The 26,518-nt window shown below is 36.4% G+C and overlaps 1 protein-coding gene across 1 annotated transcript in view; it reads right to left on the reverse strand.

Annotated features, from left to right (window-relative positions):
- Positions 1-26,518, reverse strand: part of LOC141519389 (uncharacterized) — a 59,927-nt gene that overhangs the window by 16,166 nt on the left and 17,243 nt on the right. The window contains 2 exon segments of the mRNA XM_074231641.1: positions 2,550-2,635; positions 4,499-4,832. Of these exon segments, the coding sequence (XP_074087742.1) occupies positions 2,550-2,635; positions 4,499-4,802 (390 nt within the window). The 5' untranslated portion in view covers positions 4,803-4,832.

Here is a 26,518-nt window from a genome sequence, read left to right on the forward strand (position 1 = left end):
ATAAGACCCTTTAAGCTGTTGGCACCATTGCTGGATCTGTATTCCAAAGAGATCACAAAGATGAGAAAATGACACCCAAGTACAAGAATATTTATGTAGTTCTTTTTGTGGCAGGAAAGAATTGAATTTTAAGGGATGTCCACCAACTGGGGAATGACTGAAGAAACTGTGGTACATGAATATGTTGGAATATAATTGTCCTATAAGATATGATGAATAAGTGAATTTCAGAGAAACTTGGAAAGACTTACGTGAACTGATGCTGCATGAAATGATCAGAATTGGGAGAATATTATACACAGTAACAGTAATATTGTGAGGCGATCAACTATGACAGCCTTAGCCCTTTTTAATAGTACAGCAAAGAAAATTTGTTTTTAAAAATGCTTTAATAATTTATCTTTCAAACTATATGCAAATTGAACTGATGCTGAGTGAGATGAGCAGAACCAGAAAACACACTGTACACCCTAACAGCAACATGGGGGCAATGATCAACCTTGATGGACTTGCTCATTCCATCAGTGCAACGACCAGGGACAATTTGGGGCTCTCTGTGATGGAGAATATTGTCTGTAGCCAGAGAAACAACTGTGGACTCTGAACAAAGACCAAGGACTCTTAGCTTTAATTAAAAAAAAAACCTGATATCTTACATCTTACTGTCTGATCTTGCTATCTCTTATACTTTCTGTTTCTTCCTTAAGGATGTGATTTCTCTCTCATCACACTCAATTTGGATCAATGTATACCATGGAAACAATGTAAAGACTAACAGACTGCCTTTGGTGGTGGTGGGGGAAGTAAGATTAGGGGAAAAATTGTAAAAACTCAAAATAATGAAAATCTTTAAAAAATAAAAAAAAACTACACGCAAAGATATTTTTCAACAACCATTTTTTGGGTAAGGTTTTGAATTTCACATTTTTCTCCCTCCTTCCCTTCCTCTTCCCTTCCCCTGACACAAAGCAATTCAATATAGGTTTTACATGTATAACCACGTTAAATATATCCATATTATATTAATAATGTTATGAAAGAAGAATCAAATTGAAATGGGGGGAAAAAAGTTAGAGAGAGAAAAGAAGACAAGACAATTTTTAAAAATTGAAGATATTAAGTTTGGTCTGCATTTAGACTCCATAGTTTCTACTCTGAATGTGGATGGCATTTTCCATCACAAGTCAATTTTAAAAGACTTTTTGATGGAAAATGCCACCCACATCCAGAGAATGAATTGTGAAATCTGAATGCAGGCCAAGTAGATTATTTTGTCCTTTTTAAATTTGTTTTTTTTGCTTTTTCCTTCTCATCCTTTTTTCTTTTTTTCTTTTTGGTTCTGATTCTTCTTTCACAGCATGATTAAAATGGAACAATTTACATGGATGACCTGTATCACATTACTTGCTATCCTAGGGTGGTAGGGAGAAAACTTTACAAAAATGACTATTTAAAATTATCTTTACATATAATTAGAAAAAAATCAATTTAAAAACAGTAAGGAAAGGGGGGGGGAGGAGCTTTTCTCAGGAATTTCCTAATCTGTAAAAGGAGCTGGAGAAGAAAATCAACAAGTTATCAGACACCAAGAAACCCAGTAGTGGGACCAGGAAGAATCAGACAAAACTGAATAACAATAACAAACATTTAGGACTTTTCACATCGGAGCCTCCGAGCTGGCCACTAGGGTGGGTGAGACAATCATTCTGATCCATGTTTCACAAATAAAAGAAACCTGCTTCTGGAGACTGAGGACCTGAGTTTGAATCCCTCCTTTCATGTTTGCCACATATGTGACCTTGGTCCATCCTTGAACTCCCTGATCTCAGTTTGGATTAGGCAGACTCTAAGATACTCGAAGGAGACTGACACATTCCCCCTTGAGTCTCTGCTTTTTTCAGGCTAATCACCTGCAGTTTCTTCAAAAGTTATATTGAATGAACAAAAAAAAAAGTATTTATTAGACACATGCTACTCACTGAAAATAAAATAAAATAAAATAAAATTCTTGCCTTTCTTCTAGGACCTTATTGCATACAAGGGTCTTATCTGGGTAGAATCTGGAATGGGGAATAAGGAATAAGTGTGGTGTGGGCTTTGGGGGAATGATATCATGTATTTGTTCAATGTTTCTAGGGTCAGTGGTAGAATAAGGGAGAGACCAAAGGAGATGGCAGGAAGATGGCAATAGTAGTGTCGTGAGGCTAGCATGTCTCTGATTTGCTCTAGACAAAAGAAGACCAAGACCAGGGGCTCAGCCCCTCATTGTGCAGATGAATCTTAATGAAGAAGTTTAACTCAGAAAACTTGTTTGATGGCAGTTGTATAGACTTCTGTTCACCACCGATGGGGCCTTTTTAGAGATGCATCTTCTCCAGCTTTTCTGCTAAAATGTCTGCTGTGAGGTTCATGTTACATTCCCGAAGTGCTTTTTCAATGGTGACTACATTGACTTCTTTATTTTTTGATTTTTTCCAGACTAAAAGTGATTGGTAGAACTGTTCTTTCATATCACGAGGATATGCATCTATAATCCTATCAATGACCACCTGGGAAATGCCAAGCCTCCGAACCAGCTGTTTCCATTCCCGACCCACATGGTCACAAAGTATCTGGAATGTGGTCTCCAGTTGCTCTGCAAAAGAAAGGAGACAGATCCGTGTGATAAGGGTGTTAAGAAAGAGAAGTCTATAACCCCAGTGTCCAGTGTGTAAACAGCATTGGACTTCCATCAATGTTCTGACCTCAATACATTCCCTCTTCACCTAAACTCTTTAGAATTCCCCCTTTCCTTCCTTATTCTTTTCTTCCTTTCTTATTTCATCCTTCTCTCCCTTCATTTCTTCTTTTCTTCCCCTTCCTCCTTTTTTGTTCATTCTTTCTTTTTTCCCTTTTTCTCTTATTTCCTTCCTCCTCTTTTCCTTTATGTATTATTCTCTCTATATATCTATATCTATATATCTCAGACTTTCCTGCCTTTCTCCTTCCCTATGTTCCCCCTCCTTTAGTCTCTCTCTCTCTCTCTCTCTCTCTTCCTTTCCCATCTCCTTCCTTCCCTTCTTTCCTCCTAACTTTTCTCTCTCTCCCATCCTCCCCTCCTTTCCATCCTCTCTACATCTCTGACAATTTTTCCTTCCCTCTTTCCATTCCTATTACCAGCACTGTCTTCCAGTCACTCTCACTGTTCTTGATTCCTCACTGTCTCTCTCTGGCCCCACATAGAGTCAGTTACCAGGTCTTGCGAATTGTACCAAAAGAGGTCTTCCAAATGCCCCTTCTCAGGAAAGACAAGGTCTGTGCCTTTGGTTTCTTGGGCAACGTCACCTTTTTTTAGTGCCCAGGGATCTATTTCCTGACCTAGATGACATAACAGACAATGCTATCTCACTTGGTAACTTTAGGGATTTTTCTTTCCTGGGCCTGTAGGAGAGAGGGGGTTGATGATCATGGGATCTTGGACCTGGTCATTGGAGCTTCTTATCTATCCTCAGGGATGGGCAAAAGCTGCAGGAAGGGAGGGCACCAAAAACCTATGGATCTGATGCAGGAGACTGGAAATGATATGTTGGACTTGAAGTTTGGATCCTTTGGGACAGGAAGGACTGGCATGGGGACCATCATTCATACACCATAAGTACTGTCTTGACCACTCCTTGGAAGGCTACTCCTGTGATGTGCATCTTGGAGAGTACCTGGAGCTAGGTGCAAAACCACTCCCTAAGCACCATCCTGGTCCAACACACCTTGGAAATGTATGTAAGTAAGAAGTCCTTTAAGAAAAGCTTTCTCTACTTCCTTCTTTCTTCCTTTTTCAGGATGGGCACTTTCTCTAAGCTGGAACCATGGACTCCCAGCCTAGGCTGCTGGAGAACTATGGCCTCTATTCCTTTTCTCCCTGTGTTGTTCAGCCTGTCCTCAAGCTTAAAGCCTCCTCTCCATGACTGGGTCTCATTGGAGTCTTGGGCCAGCCAAGTCTCCTGGATACTTTCCTTTCACTCTTTCCCTCGGGCACCTTGCCTAGCTCTTTTTTATTCACCCATCATCAAGTCACAAGAAGCTGGCTGTCTCTCCAGGAAAAAAAAAAGGTTTTAATCTGTGAACTTTGCAGGTTTGTGAAAATAAAAATACTGAATTATTTCAACTCCAGGGCTGATTGTGAATTCTTTCACTTTCACAAGAGTTCTCAATCCTTATTGGCAGCACCTGCTAACTGATCCAGTAACAGATTCAAGAACCAGACTATGCCTTAGGATACATAAACTCATACCATGACAGAACTGGTAGAAATCCTCAAAGCCGTCTGCCCAATGTCCTGATTCATATGAGGGGACCCAGAGAAGAAGGAATTTGCTCCAGCTCACAGAATTCAAAAATAAGAGCTTCTGGCTCCAAATCCAGAGATCTCCTGATGTCATAAGAGGCAGGTATTGCCTTCTTAGGTGACCCTACCTTTGTCCCTGACATGCCATGAGGTCAACCCCAAAGTTGGCAGCCTTACCTGCCAGCTTTGGATCCAGTTGTTCCCCAGAGCCAGATCTGTTTTCTACAAAATTGGTCAGCTCTTGGAGCAGATCTTCCCTCTTTAGGCTTTGGAGCATTGAGGTCAGGAAAGTAGTGTCAGTCACAGAGAGTAAATGCTGTTGCATCAGACACGAGAAGAGCTCAATCCCTCGTTCAATCTCACTTAGTTTTCTCTTTCCAATTTTTGTCATGCAAAAGAATTTCATGTCTTCCAGTTCCTGCCTTGACAGGTTGGAAGAGATGTGATGCAGCACTACATGGAATGGGTCCACATTCGCCATGGTTCTTGGAGGGAAGGAATCATCCAGCACCTGTAAAAAAAAGGTCCCAGATGTTTTTGGAGCTAGAAGGGACCTCCAGGCCAAGCCAGGTTTCAGAAGTCACCAAGACTACCAATGATGATTGTCCAGTCCCTGTCTGACACCCTTCAGTCAGAGGAGGACATATTACCCTCCAATATCTGTGCATGCCCTTTGGTAATGCCGTGGTCATTAGGAATTGTTTCCGGATAGCCAACCTCAGCTGGCCTCTTTGCACCATTTCCTTGTGGAACCTGGTTCTCTGTCCTCTGGGGCCCAAGGGAACAAGGCAAATACTCTTTTAAATCCTTTAGATACCCAAGACCAAAATCGTGGCCATATTATAATCATACCCTCTCAACTCCTTGCCCTTATCAGCGTACTTAGTAAAATCTCTTTATCTCCAAATCCAAGGGCCTTTTCTCCAACCTAGATCCCTCTACAATCTTTGACACAGTGATAACTCTGCCCTTTATTCTCTACCTTTTTGGAACATTTCCCTTTCTCCTGGTTCTACTCCTATTCCTCAGACTCCTTTGTCTCCTTGGCTGGGTCCTTTTTCAGACCTCACCCTCTAAGTACACCTCTTCCTCAGGGCTTTTTCTTGCTTCTCTTTTCAGTTTCTTTTTTCTTCTTTCCCTGATGATTATCGGTTCTATATTTAGTGACCATTTTTAGGCTGATCATTCTTAATTCTACTTCTCTTACCCCAAACTCTCTGCTGACTTTTTTTTTTTTTTAGTTTTTATTGCAAGGCAATGGGGTTAAGTGACCCGCCCAAGGTCACACAGCTAGGTCATCATGAAGTATCTTGAGGCCGGATTTGAACTCAGGTCCTCCTGACTCTAGGGTCAGTGCTCTATTCACTGGGCACCCAACTGCCCCTCTCTGCTGACTTTTAATTTTTCATCTCTGAATGGCAGAGAGAAGCCAGGAATTTCTCTGAGTTCTTCCTAGCTTTGTTCAGGAAAATTAAATCACACCTCTAATCTGAATCTGGAGTGACAGCCCACAAAAAGACAGAGGGGGGAACTTTCCAGCTTAAGATAGCTTGGAAGTTCTTCAGGAAAATTGTCTCCTTGGGAGGAGAGTGAGCACAGCTCAGCACAGATAGGCTTTGGGAAGACTTTGTGAGGCTCTCATCTGTAGTAAAAATCAACAACTGAGGCCCCCTGGTCCTGTTTTAGCAGATCAACCACACAGCAGGCTAGTTGTGAGACCAGTCACCCCAGAACAGAATTGTGATTCCCAGAATCCTGAGCAGCCAACATGCCTAGACTGGGTGACCCCAGCACCATGGGTAAGCTGCTAGCATCTGAAACCCCAGCAGAGAAAGTCAGACAGCAGGTTCCTGGTACCCAGCATAAGAAGCTTGGGATGGTGTCCTCTCTGCCTTAGTAACAGTAACAGGACTCAACTTTAAAAGCCATGAACTAGTTCAAAAAACTGAGTAAGAAACAGAAAAAAATCCTTACCAAAGAAAGCTACTATGTCAACAAAGAAGATCAAAATACCATCTCAGGAAAGGACAGTCCCAGAGGGGAATATAAATTGGTCTCAAGCCTAAAAATTCCTCTTGGAAGAGGTCAAGAATTGTTTTAAAAATGAAATAAGAGAGGTAGAAAAAAATTTTGGAAAAGAAATGAGTTATACAAGAGACAGTCAATATTAGGAAAAGGAAGCATTAAAATTGAAGGAAGAAAATAACTCCTTAAAAAATACAATTGACCAAAAAGGAAAAAGAAGCAATTATTATAAAAATAGAGTTTGTCAAATGGGAAAAAAACATTGAAGAAAACAACCCTTTTGAAAGTAGAACTTTTCTTTTTTTTAAATTTGTCAATTGGGGGATGGCTTTTTTTTTATAAATTTGACTCAGTACTCTCTCTCTCTCTCTCTCTCTCTCTCTCTATATATATATATATATATATATATATATATATATATTAGAAATGAGTCCTTTGTCAGAAATACTAGTTGTAAAAATTGTTTCCCAATTTACTACATTTCTTTTGGACTTGGTTACAGTGGTTTTATTTGTGTAATTTTTTTTTAATTTAATGTAATCAAAATCATCTAATTTGTTTTTAATGATGTTCTCCATCTCTTCCTTGGTCATAAACGGCTTCCCTTTCCATAGACCTGACATGGAAACTATTCCTTGATCTTCTAGTTTGCTTATAATATTGTTTTTTATGTCTAAATTCTGTACTCATTTTGAACATATCTTGGTATAAGGTGTGAGATGTTGATCTAATCCAAATTTTTGTCATACTAACTTCCAATTTTCCAAACCATTTTTATCAAAGAGAGAGTTCTTATCCCATATCTAGACTCTGATTTATCAAACAGCAGATTACTGTAATCATTTCCTGCTGTCTCTTTTGCACCTAATCTATTCTACTGATTCACTCTATTTCTTAGCCAATAGCTTTGATGATTGATGCTTTATTATATAATTTTAGATTTGGTAAGGCTAAGCCACCTTCTTTTGCACTTTTTTCCATTAAATCCCTGGAGATTAGGGGTGGCTAGGTGGCATAATGGATAAAGTACTGGCCTTGGAGTCAGGAGTACTTGGGTTCAAATCTGGTCTCAGACACTTAATAATTACCTAGCTATGTAGCCTTGGGCAAGCCACTTACCCCATTTGCCTTGCAAAAAAACCTAAAAAAATAAATTCCTGGAGATTCTTGACTTTTTGTGTTTCTATATGAATTGTTACAATTTTTTTCTAGCTCATTAAAGTAAGTTTTTGGAAGTCTGATTGGTAGGGCACTAAATATGTAGTTTAAGTAGAATTGTCATTTTTATTATATTATCTCATCCTAACCGTGAGCAGCTGATATTTGCCCAGTTATTTAAATTTGATTTTATTTGTGTGAAAAGTGTTTTATGGTTGTTTTCATAGTTTCTGAGTCTGCCTTGGCAGCTAGATTCCGAAGTATTGTCTGAAGTTACTTTAAATGGGATTTTCTCTTTCTAGCTCTTGCTGCTGTATCTTGCTAGTAATACATAGAAATGCTAAGGATTTATGTGGGTTTATTTTATATCCTGTGACTTTGCTAAAGTTGTTAATTGTTTCTAGCAGTTTTTTAGATGATTTTTTAGGATTCTCTAGGTCATGTCATCTGTAAAGAGTGAGAGTTTTGCTTCTTCCTTCCCAATTCTAATTCCTTCAGTTTTTTTCTTCTATTATTGCTGAAGCTAAAATTTCTAATATAATATTGAATAATAGTGGTGATAATGGGCATCCTTGTTTCACCCCTGATCTTATTGGGAATGCCTCTAGTTTATCCCCATTGCATATAATGCGTGTTGATGGTTTCAAATAGATACTACTTATCATTCTTTTTTTTAGTTTAGTTTTTTTTTTTTTTTGCAAGGCAAATGGGGTTAAGTACCTTACCTAGGGCCACACAGCTAGGTAATTATTAAGTGTCTGAGGCCAGATTTGAATTCAGGTATTCCTGACTCCAGGGCTGGTGCTCTATCCACTGGGCCACCTAGCCACCCCTCTGCTTACCATTCTAAGGAACAATCCATTTATTCGTACGCTCTCTAGAGTTTTTAGTAGGAATGGGTGCTGTATTTTGTCAAAGGCTTTTTCAGCATCTATTGAGATAATCATATGATTTCTGTTAGGTTTGTTATGGATATAGTCAATTATACTAAAAGTTTTCCCAACATTGAACCAACCTTGCATTCCTGGGATAAATCCTGCTTGGTCTTAGTGTATTATCCTAGTGATAAATTGCTGTAATTTCTTTGCTCAGATTTTATTTAAGATTTTTGCATCTATATTCATTAGGGAAATTGGTCTATAATTTTCTTTCTCTGTTTTGACACTTCCTGGTTTAGGTATCAGCACCATATTGGTGTCATAGAAAGAGTTAGGCAGAGTTCTGTCTTCATCTATTTTTACAAAGAGTTTATATAGAATTGGAACCAATTGTTCCTTAAATACTGGATAGAATTCACTTGTGAATCCATCTGGCCCTAGAGATTTTTTTTCTTAGGGAGTTCAATGATAGCTTGTTGAATTACTTTTTCTGAGATAGGGTTATTTAGATATTTCATTTTCTCTTCATTTAACCTGGGCAATTTATATTTTTGTAAATATTTATCAATTTCACTTAAATTATCATATTTATTGGCATATGGTTGGTCAAAATAATTCCAAATTATTATTTTAATTTCCTCCTCATTGGTGGTGAGTTCACCTTTTTTTCATTTATTATACTAGTAATTTGGATTTCTATTTTCTTTTTTAAAATCAAATTAACCAAAGATTTATCAATTTTATTGTTTTTTTTATAAAACCAACTGTTAGTTTTATTTATTAGTTTAGTAGTTTTCTTGCTTTTGATTTTATTAATTTCTCCATTAATTTTTAGAATTTCTAATTTGGTATTTAATTGGGAATTTTTTGATTCATTCTTTCTCTTATTTTTTTTTAGTTGCATGTTTAGTTCATTGATTTCCTCTTTCTCTATTTTATTCATGTAAGCAATTAAAGATATAATATAATATACCCCCTAATAATTGCCTTGGCTGTATCCCATAAGTTTTGGTATACTGTCTCATTATTGTCATTATCTAGGATGAAATCACTAATTCTATCTATAATTTGTTGCTTGATCCACTAATTCTTTAAAATGAGGTTATTTAGTTTCCAATTAGTTTTAGGTCTGTCTCTCCATGGTCCATTATTGCACATGATTTTTATTGCATTATGATCTAAAAGGATGTATTCAATCATCAGCAAAACTACTGACCTAGAGAACATCCAGTAGAGATGACTTGAGATCATTGGGGTTCCTGAGGATAAAGAAAGCCTGGAATCAATATTTCAGGATCTTTTGAAGGAAAATTGCCCTATCATGGAACCAGAAAGCAAAATAGTTATTGAAAGAATACATTCATCCCCTCCTGAAAGCGATTCCCAAATGGAAACACCAAGGGATAGTGTGGCCAAATCCCAGAACTATCAGATTAAAGAGGAAAATCCTGCAAGCATCCAGAAAGAAACTATTTAGATACCAAGGAGCCACAGTAAGGATTACATAAGACCTGGCTGCATCAACATTAAGGGATCAAAAAGCCTGGAATACAATATCCTGAAGAGCAAGGGAGCTTGGAAGGCAGCCAAGAATTCACTATCCTGAAAAACTGAGCCTTCTCTTCGAGGGGAAAAAATGGACATTTAAAGAAATAGGCGACTTCCAACTTTTCCTGATGAAAAGACCATTGAGCTAAATAGAAAATTTGAACTTCAAACAGGAGACTCAAGAGAGACATATGAAAAGGTCAAAAAGGAAAAAAGGAAAAAAAATTGCTCTCCAATATTATGAAAACTGGCTATATCCCCACCTGGGAGACAGATTCTCATAACTCTTGAGAATTGCAACTCTATTAGAGAGAATATACTTAGGTAGAAGTAATGGACACTCATGACTTGGCTGTGACTCTGATAGAATGATTTAAAAAGAACATCTCCTTAAAAAGGGGGACAGTAAAGAAACAGGAAGATGGAGGAGATTGAATGGGGTAAGTCACATTACATTAAGAATTCAAAGAACCTATTGCAATAGAAGGGAAGAAGAGAGGAGGTGAGAACTGCCTGAATCTTACTCTCATCAGAGTTGGCTCAAAGAAGGATTAACATACACATTCAGTTAAGTTAAGAAACTTATTCTTACCTTTCAGATATTAAAAGGGGAAAGGAGGAGCAGGGAGGAAAAGAGGAACTAACAGAAGGAAGGGAAGGAAGAAGGGAAAAAGGGAAAGGGGAAAGATAGGGGATAGGGTATATATAAGGGGGCAAACACACTGAAGGAGGTGGTATTCAGAAGTAAACTACTAGGGAATATGGATAAAGTGAAAAAATAAAAACTGAGGGAAGATAGCATGGAAGACAATAAAGAGTTAGTAATTATAACCTAGAATGTGAATGGGATGGACTCTTCCATAATGTAAGTGAATAGCACAGTGGATTAAAAACCAGAATCCTACAATATGCTGCTTACAAGAAACTCATTTGAAGCAGAGAGATATATACAGAGTAAAGGTAAAAGGTTGGAGCAGAATATATTTTGCTTCAACTGAAGTGAAAAGGGCAAGGATAGCAATTCTTATCTCAGATAAAGCAGCTGCTAAAATAGATCTTATTAAAAGAGATAAGGAAGGAAACTATATCCTCATAAAAGGTACCATAGACAATGAAGCAATTTCAATACTAAATATATATGTACCAAATAGTATAGTATTCAGAGTCTTAGAAGAGAAACTGAATAAGTTACAGGAAGATATAGACAGCAAAACTCTATTGGTGGCAGATCTCAACCTCCCTCTCTCAGATTTAGTTAAATCTAATTATTAAATAAACAAGAAGGAAGTTAAGGAGGTAAATAGATTGTTAGAAAACCTAGACATGATAGACCTTCAGAGAAAATTGAATAGGGATGGAAAGGAATATATGTTTTTTCTGCAGTACATAGCACTTTCACAAAAATTGACCATGTAATAGGGCATAAAAAATCTTATAAACAAATGCAGAAAGGCAGAAATAGTGAATACTTCCTTCTCAGAAAATAGAATTTTTCAAATGGAAAAGGAGATGCAAACTCTAATTGAAGAAAAACAACCCCCTAAAAATTAGAACTGGGCAAGTGGAAAATAATGACTTTATTAGATATCAAGAATCAGTCAAATAAAATTAAAAAAGGATGAAAAAAATAGAAGAAAATGTAAAATACCTCATTGGAGAAACTATTAACCTGGAAAATAGACCCAGGAGAGATAACTTAAGAATTATTGGACTGGGCAGCTAGGTGGCACAGTGAATAAACCCCTGGCTCTGGAGTCAGGGGGATCTGAGTTCAAATTTGACCTCAGACACTTAATAATTACATAGCTGTGTAACCTTGAGCTAATCACTTAATCCCATTGCCTTAAATAAATAAATTAAAAAAATAATAATATAAGAATTATTGAACTACCTGAAAGCTAGGATAAAAAAAAAATTTGGACAAGTTTTTTTAAAGACATTTTCAAGGAAAACTGCCCGATATCCTATACCAGATGGTAAAATAATAATTTACAGAATACAATGTATCATTACTAACAAGTATGCCCCTGGTGGTATAACATCCAAATTCCTTGCGGAAAATCTGAGTGAATTACAAGGAGACATAGACAACAAAACTTTAATAATGGGGGACCTCAATCTCCCTCCTCTCTCTCAGAACTAGATAAATCTAACCACAAAATAAACAAGAAGGAAGTTAAGAAGGTGAATGAAATCTTAGAAAACTTAGATATGATAGACCTCTGGAGAAAACTTAATGGGGATAGAAAAGAATATACCCTTTTCTTGGCAGTAAAAGACACCTATACCAAAATTGACCATGTACTAGGGCACAAAAACCTTATTATTCAAATGCAGAAAGGTAGAAATAATAAATACACACTTCTCAGATCATAATGCAATAAAAATTACATGTAATAAATGGTCATGGAAAGATAAATCAAAAGCTAATTGGAAAATAAAAGCTTTTCCTTATATAATGGGTGGATCAAACAGCAAATAATAGAAATAATAATTATATCCAAGAAAATGATACTAATGAAACATCATACCAAAATTTATGGGATGCAACCAAGATAGTTTTGAGGGGAAACTTTATATCTCTAAATGCCTATATGAATAAAATAAAGAGGAGAGCAATGAATTGGGTATGAAACTAAAAAAGCCAGAAAAAGAACAGATTAAAGATCCTCAATTAAATATCAAATTAGAAATTCTGAAAATCAAGGGAGAGATTAATAAAATTGAAAGCAAGGAAACCATTGATCTCATAAATAAAACTGAGTTGATTTTATGAAAAGTCAATAAAATAGTCAAACCTTTGATTAATCTGATTTTAAAAAAGATAATGAAATTACCAGTATCAAAAATGAAAAGGTTTAACCAAGGTACCAATGAGAAGGAAATTAAAGATATATTTTGGAGCTACTTTGCTGAACTGTATGCCAAAAAAAATGGATGATCTGAGTGAAATGAATGAATATTTATAAAAATACAAACTGCCCAGATGAACAAAAAAGGAAATAAATTACTTGAATAAACCCATTTCAGAAAAAAGATATTGAAGAAACCATCAATAAACTCCCTAAGAAAAAGTCTCCAGGTCCAGATGGATTTACAAGAGAATTCTACTAAACATTTAAGGAATAATTAATGCCTATTCTACATTAATTATTTTAAAAATTAGGAGGAGTTCTGCTAAACTCCTTTTATGACAGTGGCATTGTGCTGATAACTAAACCTGGAAGAACCAAAATAGACAAAATTAAAGACCAATCTCCCTTATTAAAACTGATGTAAAAATCTTAAATAAAATTTTAGCAATGAGACTGCAAGTTATTACTAGGACTAGACACCATGATCACGTAGGATTTATACCAGGTAGGACGGGATGGTTCAATATTAGGAAAATAGCCGATATAATTGAACATATCATAGCAAAACCAACAGAAATCATACGATTATTTCAATAAATGCTGAAAAAGCCGTTGATAAAATACAACAGCCATTCTTATTAAAAACACTAGAAAGTTTAGGATTTAATGGAATTTTCCTTAAAATAATAAAAATATATATGTAAAACCATTAACATTATATGTAATAAGAATAAACATGGAGCATATCCAATAAAATCGGGGGAACAAGGATGTCCATTATTACCATTACTATTCAATATAGCATTAGAAATGTTAGCTGTAGCAATAAGACAAGAAAAGGAAATGGAAGGAATCAGAAATGGCATTTAAGAAGCAAAGTTTTCACTCTTTGCAGATGGTATGATATTATACTTAGAGAACCCAAGAAAATCATCTAAAAAGCTCCTTGAAATGATTAACAAATTCAGCAAAGTAACAGTATATAAAATAAACCCAATAAATCACCAGCATTTCTATACATAAACAACAAAGGCCAAGAGCAAGAGATAGAAAGAGAAATTCCATTTATAGTAACTGCAGACAACATTAACTACTTGGGAATCTACTTCCCAAGACAAACTTAGAAACTGTATGAGCACAATTACAAAGCTGTTTTCACCCACATACAGTCAGACCTAAATAATTGGAAAAATGTCAAATTATTCATGGTTAGGCCAAGCTAATATAATAAATATAACAATTCTACCCAAATTAAATTACTTATTCAGTGCCATAGCAATCAAATTACCAAATAATTATTTCCAAAACTAGGAAAAAATAGTAACAAAATTCACCTAGAGCAGCAAAAGATCAGGAATCCTAAGGGAATTGATGAAAAAAAATGGAAAGGAAGGTGTAACCTAGTTCTACCAGATCTAAAAATATATTATAAAGTGGCAGTCATCAGAACTTCCTAGTGCTGGTTAAGGAACAGAGTAATGAATCAGTGGATTAGGACAGGTTCAAAAGAAACAGTTGTATATAAGACTGCAGTAATCTACTGTTTGACAAACCCAAAGGCATTAACTTCTGGGATAAGAACTCACTAGGAAACAATATTCACAACCAGGAGTACTCAGAAAAGCCTTATTTCTAAAACACATAGAGAATTACATCAAATTTATAATGATACAAGTCACTACCCAATTGATAAATGGTCACTTTCCTTCTGGTCTTTGCTATTTTTTTTTTATTTGTACAAAACTTTTTTTAATTTAATGTAATTAAAAGTATCCATTTTATACCTTACACTGGTCTCTATCTCTTGTCACTTATCTGGAAGTCTGGAAGTCTGATAAATTGTATAAATATTATAACAAATTATATATATATATATATATATGTATTTGAATTCTAGATAATATTATATAAATAAATTTCCAGAATTTTCTTGTGATATAGCTTTTGCTATTCAGGTCATGTATCTCCTTTGATTTTTCCTTGTTAAAGGATGTAAAATATTGTTTTTTATAAACCCATTTCCTGCTATACTACTTTCCAGTTCTTCCAACATTTTTTTTTAATCAATGATTTTTTTTTTACTGAAATCTAAAGTCTTTATGCTTGTCAAATACGTGGTTGCTAAATTTATTTGCTGCAGTAAACTGTATGTTTTCCTGTTCCACTGATCTATCATTATATTTCTTATCCAGTACCAGATAGTTTAGATAATTACTGCCTTATAATATAGTTTATGACCTGGACCTGCTAAATCTCCTTCCTTTACATTTTTTCTTAATTCCTTTGATATTCTTGACTTTTGGTTCTTTCAAATGAATTATATATTTTTTTGTAATTCAGTAAAATCACAGTTTTGGTAATTTAATTGGAATGGCTTTGAATTTATAAATTAGTTTAGGTAAAATTATCATTTTTATTATATTGGTCCTGCCTACCCTTGAATAAGCAGTATTTCTCCAATTACTTAAATATGATTTTATTTGTATAAAAAAAGTTTATATAATTTTATTTTTATAGTTCCTGAGCTTGTTTTTGATATATATATATATATATATATATATATATATATATATATGTAAAATCCCAGGTATTTTATACTGTCTATTTTATTTTATTTATTTATTTTGAATTTTTACAATTTTTCCCTTAATCTCGCTTCCCTTCCCCCCACCTCCCTCACAGAAGACAGTCTGTTAGTCTTTACATTGTTTCCATATATACCATGTATTTTAAATGGAGTATCTTTTAACAATATCCCCAAATTACTACAGCTAACATTTCTAATACTATATTGTTTGTCTTAAATAGGAATGCTGATGACTTATGTGTATTCATTTATTGATTTATGTGTATCCTACTGTTTTGCTAAAATTATTGTTATAAGTTTTTAGTGGAGTTTCCAGAATTTTCTGAGTATATCATCATATTATCTGCAATAAGAGATAGTTTTATTTCCTCATTCCTTATTCTGATTCTATTTCTTTTTCTTCTCTAATTGCTATTGTTATGATTTTCAAAACAATACTGAATAATATTATTATTAATATATATTATATAAAATATAAATAGCAGTGAACATCCTTGTTTCACACTTGATCTTTCTGGGAAGGCTTCTAGCTCAGTTACACCACAAATATTGTTTGCTGATAGTTTTGGATAGATGTTTTATTTGTCAATTTAAGAAAAAATCCATTTATACTTAGACATTCAAGTATTTTTAATAGAATTGAGTATTGAACTTTATAAAAAACCTTTTCTGTATCCTTTGATATAATCACGATTTTTTTTTAGTTTTTGCAAGGCAATGGGGTTAAGTGACTTGCCCAAGATCACAACTAGGCAATTATTAGATGTTTGAGGTCAAATTTGAACTCAGGTCTTCTTGATTCCAGGACCAGAACTTTATTCACTATGCCAACTAGCTGCCCCTAATCATATGACTTTAAAAAAAATTTCATTATTGTATAATTGATAATAGTTTACCTTATGTTAAACCACCCCAGCATTGTTGGTAAAAAAAACCCATTTGGTAATCATGTATAATATTTGGAGTATAATGTAATTTTTTAGCCAGTAATTTATTTAGGATTTCTGCATCCATTAATATTCACTAATGAAAATGGTCTATAATTTCCTTTCTTTGTTCTTACTTTTTGTGGTGTAGGTATCACTATCATATTTGTTTCACAAAAGAAGTTTGACAGGATCCCTTTTTTACTTATTCTAAATAATGCATTTAATATTGGAATTAGTGATCATTAAATGTTTGATAGAATTCATTTGTAAGTCCATCTGGCATTGATGTTTTTTCTCTTAGAAACCTAATTTATGACCTGTTAATATTTTTTTAAAATAGATCTATTTAGATTTTCTATTTTCTTTTCTGCTAATCTAATTTACATTTTTTGTAAATATACTTCCATTTGACATATAATATGACAAAATAACTCATTAGAATTTTTTAATTTATCAAGACTTAGCAGCTTTTACATAAAGGGCTATATGTTTTGGAAGATTATGCTTTAAAGAAGAAAACATCTGGGGTAGAAACCAAGAATAACTTACCCACTAAAGTTGAGTATAATTCAGAATGAAAAAAAGGCATTTGACAGATTTCAAGATGTTCAGTTATTTGTGACAAAAAAAGATAAAAACTCAGTGGAAAATTTGATATAAAAGAGCCAGAAGAATGTAAGAAAAACATTAAAGACTAATTATGAGTGACTCATTAAGGTCAAACTGTTTACTTCTTTCATGTGAAAATATCAGAATTCTCAAAATTGTCACCATTACTAAGGAGTTTTTTTTAGGTTTTTGCAAGGCAAATGGGGTTAAGTGGCTTGCCCAAGGCCGCACAGCTAAGTAATTATTAAGTGTTTGAGACTGGATTTGAACTCAGGTACTGAGCCATCTAGCCACTGGTGCTTTATCCACCTAGCCGCCCCTACTAAGGAGTTTTGAAAGAAAGGTTGAGTCTAATTATGTATCATGGGTGATTCTAGAAGAATATTGCATAAGAAAAAGGAGAAATTATTTAATTATTTAATTAAAATGAGGAAGTAGCTGGGCAGGGAGGGTTGCTTATATTGGATCTTTACTCTCATTTGGTTAAAGAGGAAAGAATGAGTACATTGGAAGGGTGGAGAAGGATTGTGGACTTCTCCACAATAGTAAATAGTAGAGACTTTTAAAAGGTGTATAGATAAAGATTTGTGGGGTGGGGGGAAGAATGAGGAAGGACTTGTAGAGGAGTAGTAGAAGGTTAAGAGAAGATTAGGTAATAGGAGAAGGTCAAAGGAGAGACTGAGAAAAACAGTAATGAGTAAAAATAACATTAGGGAAATTTACAAATAGTCACTATAACTTTGACCGTGAAGGAGATGAACTTACCCATAAAATCAAAAGGAATAGAATATTGGATTAAAAATTAGAATTAAATATATCATTTACAAGAAACACATTTAAGAATGAGAGATACACAGAATAAGAGTTCAAGTGGGAGCATCTAGGTGGCATAGTAGATAGAGCACCAGCCCTGGAGTCTGGAGTCCCAGAGTTCAAATCCAGGCTCAGACACTTCATAATGACCTAGCTGTGTGGCCTTGGGCAAGTCACTTAACCCCATTTGCCTTGCAAAAACCTAAAAAAAAAGAGTTAAAGTGGAGGGTTGGAGTAGAATTTATTAAGCTTCAGTTGATGCAAAAAAGGCAGGAAGTAGCAATTATGATCTCAGGCAAGGTAATAGGTAAAACAGATTTAATTAGAGAGATAAACAGGGTAATGGCATTTTGATAAAAGATAGCAATGAAGTAATATTAATACTGAACTTACATGCACAAACACTGCAGCAAGAACTAGATCAATCTAACCACAAAAATGAATAAGAAGTCTTCTGCCTCTTTTTGTATCCCAAGTGCTTAGCATAATGCCTAGCATAGTGGAAGTACAAAGTACAAAGTACGTAATGCATGTTTATTGATTGTCTGAGCCAGATGATACAGTGGATAGGTTAGTAGTCAGAACTGAGCAGACCTGAGTTCAAATCCAGATTCATGCACTTAGTTATATGACCCTAGACAAGTCACTTAGCCACTGACTACCTCATTTTCCACAATAGTAAAATGAGAGTAACAATAGCACCTAGCTTCCTGGGTTGCTGTGAGGATAAAATGATAGATTTTTTTGTAAAGTATTTAAAGCAGTGACTAGCACACAACAGACGCTAAATAAATGCTTCTTTCTTATCTTCTACAGAATGATGAGATTTTTTTAAATTGAAATTTTATTTTATTTTTTAAATTACATGTCAAGATAGTTTTTAATATTCATCCATTTGCAAATTCATGAGATCCACATTTTTCTACCACCCTCTTTTCCCTCCCCCACTCCCCATGGCAACAATTTGGTAAGTTGCACATATACAAAAAATATATTATCATATTAATTATGTTATGAAAGAGGAATTAGAACTAAAGGGAAAGAAAAAAAACATGAGAAAGAAAGGAAAAACATAAAAGTCATTTTTTAAAAAAAATGAAGATACTACTACATTCAGATTCCACACTCTTTTCTCTGCAAGTGAAAGGCATTGTCTATAGCAGGTCTCTCAGAATTGTCCTCAGAACTGCTGAGATGAGGTGCATCATCATAGTTGATCATCTCACAGTGTTGTTGTTAATGTCTATAATGTTCTCTTGATTCTTCTCACTTCACTCAGCATCAGTTCATGGAAGTCTTTCCATGCTTCTCTAGAGTACAATTGCTCATGAATTCTTAAAGTACAATAGTACTCTAAAATATTCATGTACCACAATTTGTTCAGTTATTCCCCAAATGATGGGCATATGAAGGGTGAAGGGTTAAATTGAGATCTTCCCTATCAAGCTTCATGGTCCAAGGAGAAGGAACCTCCTGAGGACACAACCAGGGTATGATTGATCAGGACATATTCTAGGGCAAGGAGTATTGAGGAATATTCTTATCCCTGTCAACCTTCATGGTCCAAGGAGAAGGAACTTTCCAAGGACATAACCAGAGTATGATTGATCAAGACATATTTTGGGGCAGGGAGTATTGGGGAACATTCCTAGTAAACATGCTTTTGGGTCCACAGCTGGGGACCAAACCTAGGTATTTACATCAGACACCTGGAGAAAGTGATTGTTCTCAGGATCTGAGAGTGTTTTTGACCAAAATTGTGCACCATTGAGTTCAGTTGAGAGCCCATTGATCACTGAGCAGTCCTGAAAACCCTTGGACCTGTGCCACTTTTGTGTGGGCATTGTAAAACCTTTATAGTAAAGTAAAACCGTGGGGAAATGGGCCTTGGAAGTCCATCCCTTTAGAGAAGATGCTCTGCCAAGGGGACTTTCCCCATTGAGACCCTGGAAGCTGTATCGGGACATCTTGGGACTTCCCCAGCCAGATTTCCAGATTTGTTGAGCCTTCTAGGTTGCCTGACTATTCTTTCTCTTTAATCTCTTATCTCTCCTTTATCTATGCTGATATTTTACATATAAGTAAATGTGTGTAATCTTGGGTTATAAGTATATTAATCATTAAAATTCTGATTTAAGACTTGAGACAACATGTATCATGGTGGGACAGATTTGAACTGACCAAATTAAAAGCCTGCACAGTATGTAACTCCTTCCATTACTGCATCTCCTCAATTTTCAGTTCTTGGCCAATACAAAAAGAGCTTCTTATGAATACTTTTGAACATTTTTATGATTTCTTTGGTTTATGGACCTAGTATTGATATTTCTGGATCAAAATGTATGAACAGTTTTATTGCCCTTTAGACATAGTTCCAAGATTGCTCTTTGGAATGATCGGATCAATTCACAACTCCACCTTCAATGTGTTAATGTCTCAATCTTCTCCAATAATTGATCAGTTTCCTTTTTTGTCATCTTAGCCAGTCTCATAGTTGTTTTAATTTGCATTTCTCTAATCAATAATGATTTGGAGAATTTTTTTTTTTGCAAGGCAATGGGGTTAAGTGACTTGGCCTAAGGTCACAAAGGTAGATAATTATTGTGTCCGAGTCCAATTTTGAGTTGAGGTCCTCCTGACTCTGGTGCTCTATCCACCTAGCTGTCCTAGGGCATTTTTTCACATGACTAGAAATAACTTTATTCTTCATCTGAAAACTACCTGTTCATATCCTTTGACTATTTAACAATTGGAAAAGAAATTTCTTCCTTTTTTCCTCTCTAGAAGACATCTACTTTCCATAAGACTCACATCATTTATTTAAAATGATAAGAAGCTTCTATCTAAAACCATTAACAAGTATCATTTATAATGGGGACAAACTAGAAGTCTTCCCAATAAGATCAGGAGGGAAGCAATGATGCTCATTATCACCATTATTATTTAATACTGTACTAGAACTATTAACTTTAGGAAAGAGAAATTTAATGAATTAGAATAATGAGAAAACTGTAAGGTCCAAGGGAACCCATGGCAAGAGGAGGACAGCAATGAGGGGCTGCTAATAGACAACACAAGGCTGGTTATTAGAGAAAGAATTCATGGGTTAAGATCAGAGACAGACTCCAATAGTGGGTTGTTTGATGAGGATGTCTTTTATAGGGTGACTGTTATAGGAAAGCAAGATGTGGTTTTCATGGAGGATAAGTCCTTTGGTGTTTCCATGGGGTTTAAGAGTCATATGGATTTCCATGGGAGTTAAGATTCATTGAGTTGTTTCATTTCCAATACTCAATCAGAGTCAACTGGACAAGAGAGAAACCCAGACCTTGATCTAACATTCCAACTTTATGTTTTAATTTTTTGAGAATTGGGTGGTTAGAGATTAGGGTCAGAGATCAGTTCTTCTGGAGCTACTTCTGGCTGAGTGTGGGGAGTGAAGACAGTTGTATGCTGTGAAGACAGTTGTATGTTGTATGGGGGTAGAGGTATAGGGAGTTGTTGGTATCCTTGGGCCTATAGCTATAGAATAGATTTGACTGTATGAGATGTGGCTGTGTTTGTTGTCTTTTGTATCAAAACTGTCAGTGTCCAGAGGAGGGGAAGGCCTAGGAGAAATGCAAGAAAGAGAAAAAATAGTAGGGGATCATTTGGGTAGAAGCCATGGAAGTATGTAGGAGGTCTGAAGTCAAGAGAACCAGATGGCTTCCTATTTTTCTCTGACAATTGAAACTGTCAGCTAATTTTTCAAAGCATCCTTGATTAGATCTGATTGGTTCACATGGAAGCAACCCTCCTCATCACGGAATAAGCAAAGCCCTCCCTTTTCAGCTGTTTGTAGGTCTAGGTGCCATTGGTTCTGCAAGATAGCAGCAACCAGAGAGTCCTGTTGGTCTTGTATCTAGAGAAAGCTCTTGACTATGTCATTTAAGCTCTCCTAGAGGTCTTGGGATAGCTTCTGAAAATAAGAAAGTGAGGTCAAAAGGCCCCCACCCCAGTCCCCACTCCAGAGAGGTTACCTATGGCTAGGAGGAAGGGGATCAAATGAGGGGACCTCAGGTCTTAAGAAGAAAGGAAGGATCTGATTGTTGAGGGCCATCTCAATATGGAACAAGAAGCAGGCAAGGGAGCAGACACCAATCCATTTAGTGGGAAGTCATAGGTAGTTGGTATTTTCACATAGAAAGAAGACCCCATCTCCTGTTAGGCACATGCCCAGATGGAGTGAGAAGAGGTGTGCAAGTTACCGTCTCTCATTATGCCACACAGAGAGAGCCAGAAAGGGTTATGTCTTTCAGTTTCAAGATACTCTCCAACTTGTAAATCACAGTCTCAGGGTTGGGACTGGACAGTTTATGATTTGGGGTTTCAGTCTCTGGGCTCTGGGGGTGTGGTGTGCTTCAGCCCAAAAGAAGGGACCCAATAATAAAATCCCTTCAGCTTTGCAACTGTGGGGGTCATGAGAATAATTTGGTAAGGATTGGACCACTTGGGATGGAGACTCTTGTTTTCTTCTGGGAGGAGTTTGAGGAGGACCCAGTCACAAAGTTTTAATGGGTTAAAGTTGGGATGATCTGGGGAAGGGAGGGGTAAAGTTCAGTTGGCATGCTCCCTCAATAAATGCTTGGTGAGCATATGGGTGGGAATGTATCCTCCAATGGAAGGGCCTGGATTATGTGAGAAGTTACAGAGGAGGAAGGGCTGTCTGTACATGAGTTCAAAGGATCGGACTTCTAAGGGCTCCCTAGGAACCGAATGAATCCTGACTAGTTTTATGGGGAGAAAGGAGACCCATTCTGTTCAGATCTCTAAAGTCAGCTGGGTGAGATGTCATAGGACATATGAAGGTGTCAGATGATACTGAGGGCTTGAGAGAGAAGCTGAGCAAGCTTAGATAGAAAGCTGGGACCATTATCAGACTGCAGCAATGTGGGACAAAGTAAGGCATTGGTGATTACAGAGACTTTGTTGTAAGAGGGAAGATCTTTATCCAGCCAGAAAATGTATCTACTAAGGTTAGGAGGACTTTCTGCTTCCATATGAGGGTGGGGAGGGGACATTTGAGTGATAATCAGTCTGCCAATCCTGGCCAAGGACATGACAGGGGGTCTGGTGTGTTAGAAAAGAAGGATGGTGGCAAAGATCCCATCGTGGGGAAATTCAATTACAGATGTGGCAATCCTTGGTCAATTTAAGGAGGGTGTCAGAATGGGCAGGGGTGATGAATAATAGGGAGAGAAATTGCAAGAGGGGTTTATGCCCAACCTGAAGAGAATTGTGGAAGTGAGAGAGAAAGGTGACAGTTTACTTCTGGGGAAGGAAATGTGGCCATTCTGAGTCAGATGGCCAGTTACAATACCAGGTTGTGTCTATCATGTGTTTGTTACTGAATCTGCTCTTGCATCCCCCACTGCCACAAGGGTGGAAAGACCCTGATGAACTGTACAGTGGATTACAGAGAAGGGTGGTGGTGCAGGAGAATCTGGGTGGTGGAACATTATTCACAAAGGGAGGGGTACAGTCTTAGTTCAAAAAAAAATATCTGGGGGGAGGCTAGGTGGCACAGTGGATAGAGCACCGACCCTGGAGTCAGGAGTACCTGAGTTCAAATGTGGCCTCAGACACTTAATAATTACCTAGCTGTGTGACCTTGGGTAAGCCACTTAACCCCATTGCTTTGCAAAAAAATCTAAAAAAAAATATTTGAATATATGGAACTTCATTCCATTTACCTTGCCTTTGGTATAGGCTATCCAAATCAGTGAGGTATAATCAAAAGTTTCCTTGGGTGACCATGTCTCCCCATTATCTGGTTCATATTGAGGCCATTGTATCATAGAAAGATAAGTTCTTTCAATTTGATGGTTTTAAGTTTTTTGGGACACACCCTAGTGGTGTGTCTGGGGACAGTTTAGAAGTCAAGGTCTCTGAAAAGGAATATTACAAAGGATAAGAACCCATAGGTTAGCCCCAAAGGCTAAGACTGGCACTTGCATAGGTCATGCTAGTGTGTGTTCAGTCTCAGAAGGGAGAGGAAGAAAGAGGGGTCCCATTTGCTTTTCCTACTTCAAGGTATCTCCCCACATAGCTAGGATTTTTGGTGGCACTCTTGAGGGAGAGCTTCCAGGGGGTGGGTTATTCCTTACAATACCTTATCTCTTGTCTTCCAAAGTGATGGACAGCAGAGTCATCATCCTCTGATATCTATGGTTTGGGAGTCTGGGAGAGGGTCAAGAGGACTCTTTTGGCAATGCTTCTGCAACCCACTATGCTCCTTGAAGAAGCCTCTAGAAACCCACTAGGTCAATCTCTCCTGTGTTTTGACCCCAAATATAAGGTCCTAATGAGTCCAAGGTAAGAGGAGAACAAAAATGAGGATCTACCAAAAGAGAGCACAAAGCTGTTTATTGGAGGAACAAATGGTGGGCTGGGTCCAGGGTCAGACTCCAGGAGCAGTAGTTTGGTGAGTTTGTCTTTTACAGATGAGTGTCATAGGAGATAAGATATTGTGGTTTTTATGGGAGTTGAGAGTCATTTGGAGTTTTCATGGGAGCTAAGATTTTTTTTCTCAGTTAAGTTTCATTTTCTTTGGAATCAGTACTCAGTTGGACAAGAGGGTAACATAGGTTTGGATCCCACAAAAACAAACTCACAGGATATAATGGCATAATTGATGACATCTGCCCTTCATTCTTGAAAAAGACCATCACATCAAGGAGATTACATCTTGACAAGCACATGAATCGGATTTGAATGAGGAGGGGCTGTGCTAAGTCATCAACCTTACTTTCCCCTCCAGAACTATCTGGGTCCAGTGTTCAATCATCAATCAAACAACTGGAGATGACCCTGGATGCAAGACAATCAGGGTTAAGTGACTTGCCCAAGGTCACTCAGCTATTAAGTGTTTGAAACTGGATTCAAACTCTTATCCTCCTGACTCCAAGGTCAGTGCTCCATCCACTGCCCCACTTAACTGCCCTAATGGTATCCTTAGAGAATCCTAAAGAATCAACAAAAAAACTACTTGAAATACTTTACAAATTTAGCAAAGTTGCTAGAAATAAGATAAACTCACATAAATTATCAGGATTTTTTAATATGCAGAGAGAGGTAGAGCAATGCCATTTAAAATAACCATAAACAGAGCAGTTAGAGCACCGCTCTGGAGTCAGGAGGACCTGAGTTCAAATCCAGACTCAGATACTTAATAATTACCTAACTGTGTGACCTTGGGCAAGTCACTTAAACCCATTGCCTTGCAAAAAAAAAGATTGATCATAAAATAACCATAAACAATATAAAATACTTGAGAATCTACTTCTAAGGCAACCCCAGGAATTATATGAACACAATTTTAAAACACTTTTCAGACAAATAAATTCATCTGTTTAGATGAATTAAAAAAAATAGCATTTGCTCATAGACTGGCCAAGTCAATATAAAAGAAATGACAAGTCTGCTTAAACTAATTTATTTATTCAGTGCCACACAAATCAAATTACCAAAAACTTTGAAAGAGCTAGGAAAAAATAACAAAATTCATGTGGAAAAACAAAATGTCCAGAGTATCAAGGAATTAATGCAAAAATGCAAAGGAAGGTGGCCTAGCAATACTCCATGTCACACTATATTGTAAAAGAGTAATCACCAAAAATAACTGGCAATGGCTAAGAAATAGAGGGGTGAGTCAGCGGGATATATTTGGTACATAGGACACGAAATAACACATAATGACCACAGATACCTAGTGCTGGATACATAAAGCCCCCAACCTCTGGGATAAGAACTCACTAGGTAACAAAAACTGCTAGGGCAAACTGGAAAACAAGATGGCAGAAACTGGGCCTAGACCAACAGCTCACAGCCTTTACCAAGATAAGGTCAAAATGGGTACATGACATAGCCACAAAGGGTGATACTGTGAGCAAATTAGGAGAGCAAGGAATTGTTTCCCTGTCAGATCTATGGATAAGGAAAGAGTTTATGACCAAACAAGAGATAAAAAGCACTAATGCAAAACTAGATAATTTTGAATACTTTAAATTGAAAAGGTTTTGCACAAACAAAGCCAATGCAAGCAAAATTAGGGGGAGGGAAGCAGAAAGTTGGGGTTCAAGTTTTATATAGTGTCTCTGATAAAGGCCTCAGTTGTCTAATATATAGAAAACAGGGTCAAATTTATAAACATAGTGGTCATTTCACAATTAGAAATAAAGGATACGAGCCAGCATTTTTTCAAAGAAAAAACTAAAACTACCAATAGTCAGATGAAGAAGTGCTCTAAATCACTTTTGGTTAGAGAAAAATAAAACACTGAGGGACTGTCTCACACCTATTAGATTGACTAATATGACAAAAAAAAGGAAAATCATCAATGTTGATGAGGAATTTGGAAAATTGAGATACTAATGACCTAATTCATCTGGAGAGCATTTTGGCAGTATGCCAAAAGGATAATGAAACTGTGTATACCCTTTGAGTCAAGAATACCTTGAATAAATCTGTGTCTCAAAGAGATCATAAAAAAGGGAAAAGGACTTACAAGTACAAAAAAAATTTACTGATTTTTGTAGTGAAAAAGAATTGGAAATTGAGGGGATGCTCATCAGTTAGGAATAGCTGAACAAATAGTAGTATAGGAACATAGCATAATAATGCTGTGCAATAAGAAATGATGAGTAGGCCAACTTCAGCAAAAGTTGGAAAGACATCAACATCATCGATGCTGAGTAAAGTGAGCAGAGCCAGGAGATGGCTGAACAGCATATCAGCAAACTGTGATAATCAGCTAT

The sequence above is a fragment of the Macrotis lagotis genome, chromosome 3 (genome assembly GCF_037893015.1).
Source record: "Macrotis lagotis isolate mMagLag1 chromosome 3, bilby.v1.9.chrom.fasta, whole genome shotgun sequence".
NCBI lineage: Eukaryota > Metazoa > Chordata > Mammalia > Peramelemorphia > Peramelidae > Macrotis > Macrotis lagotis.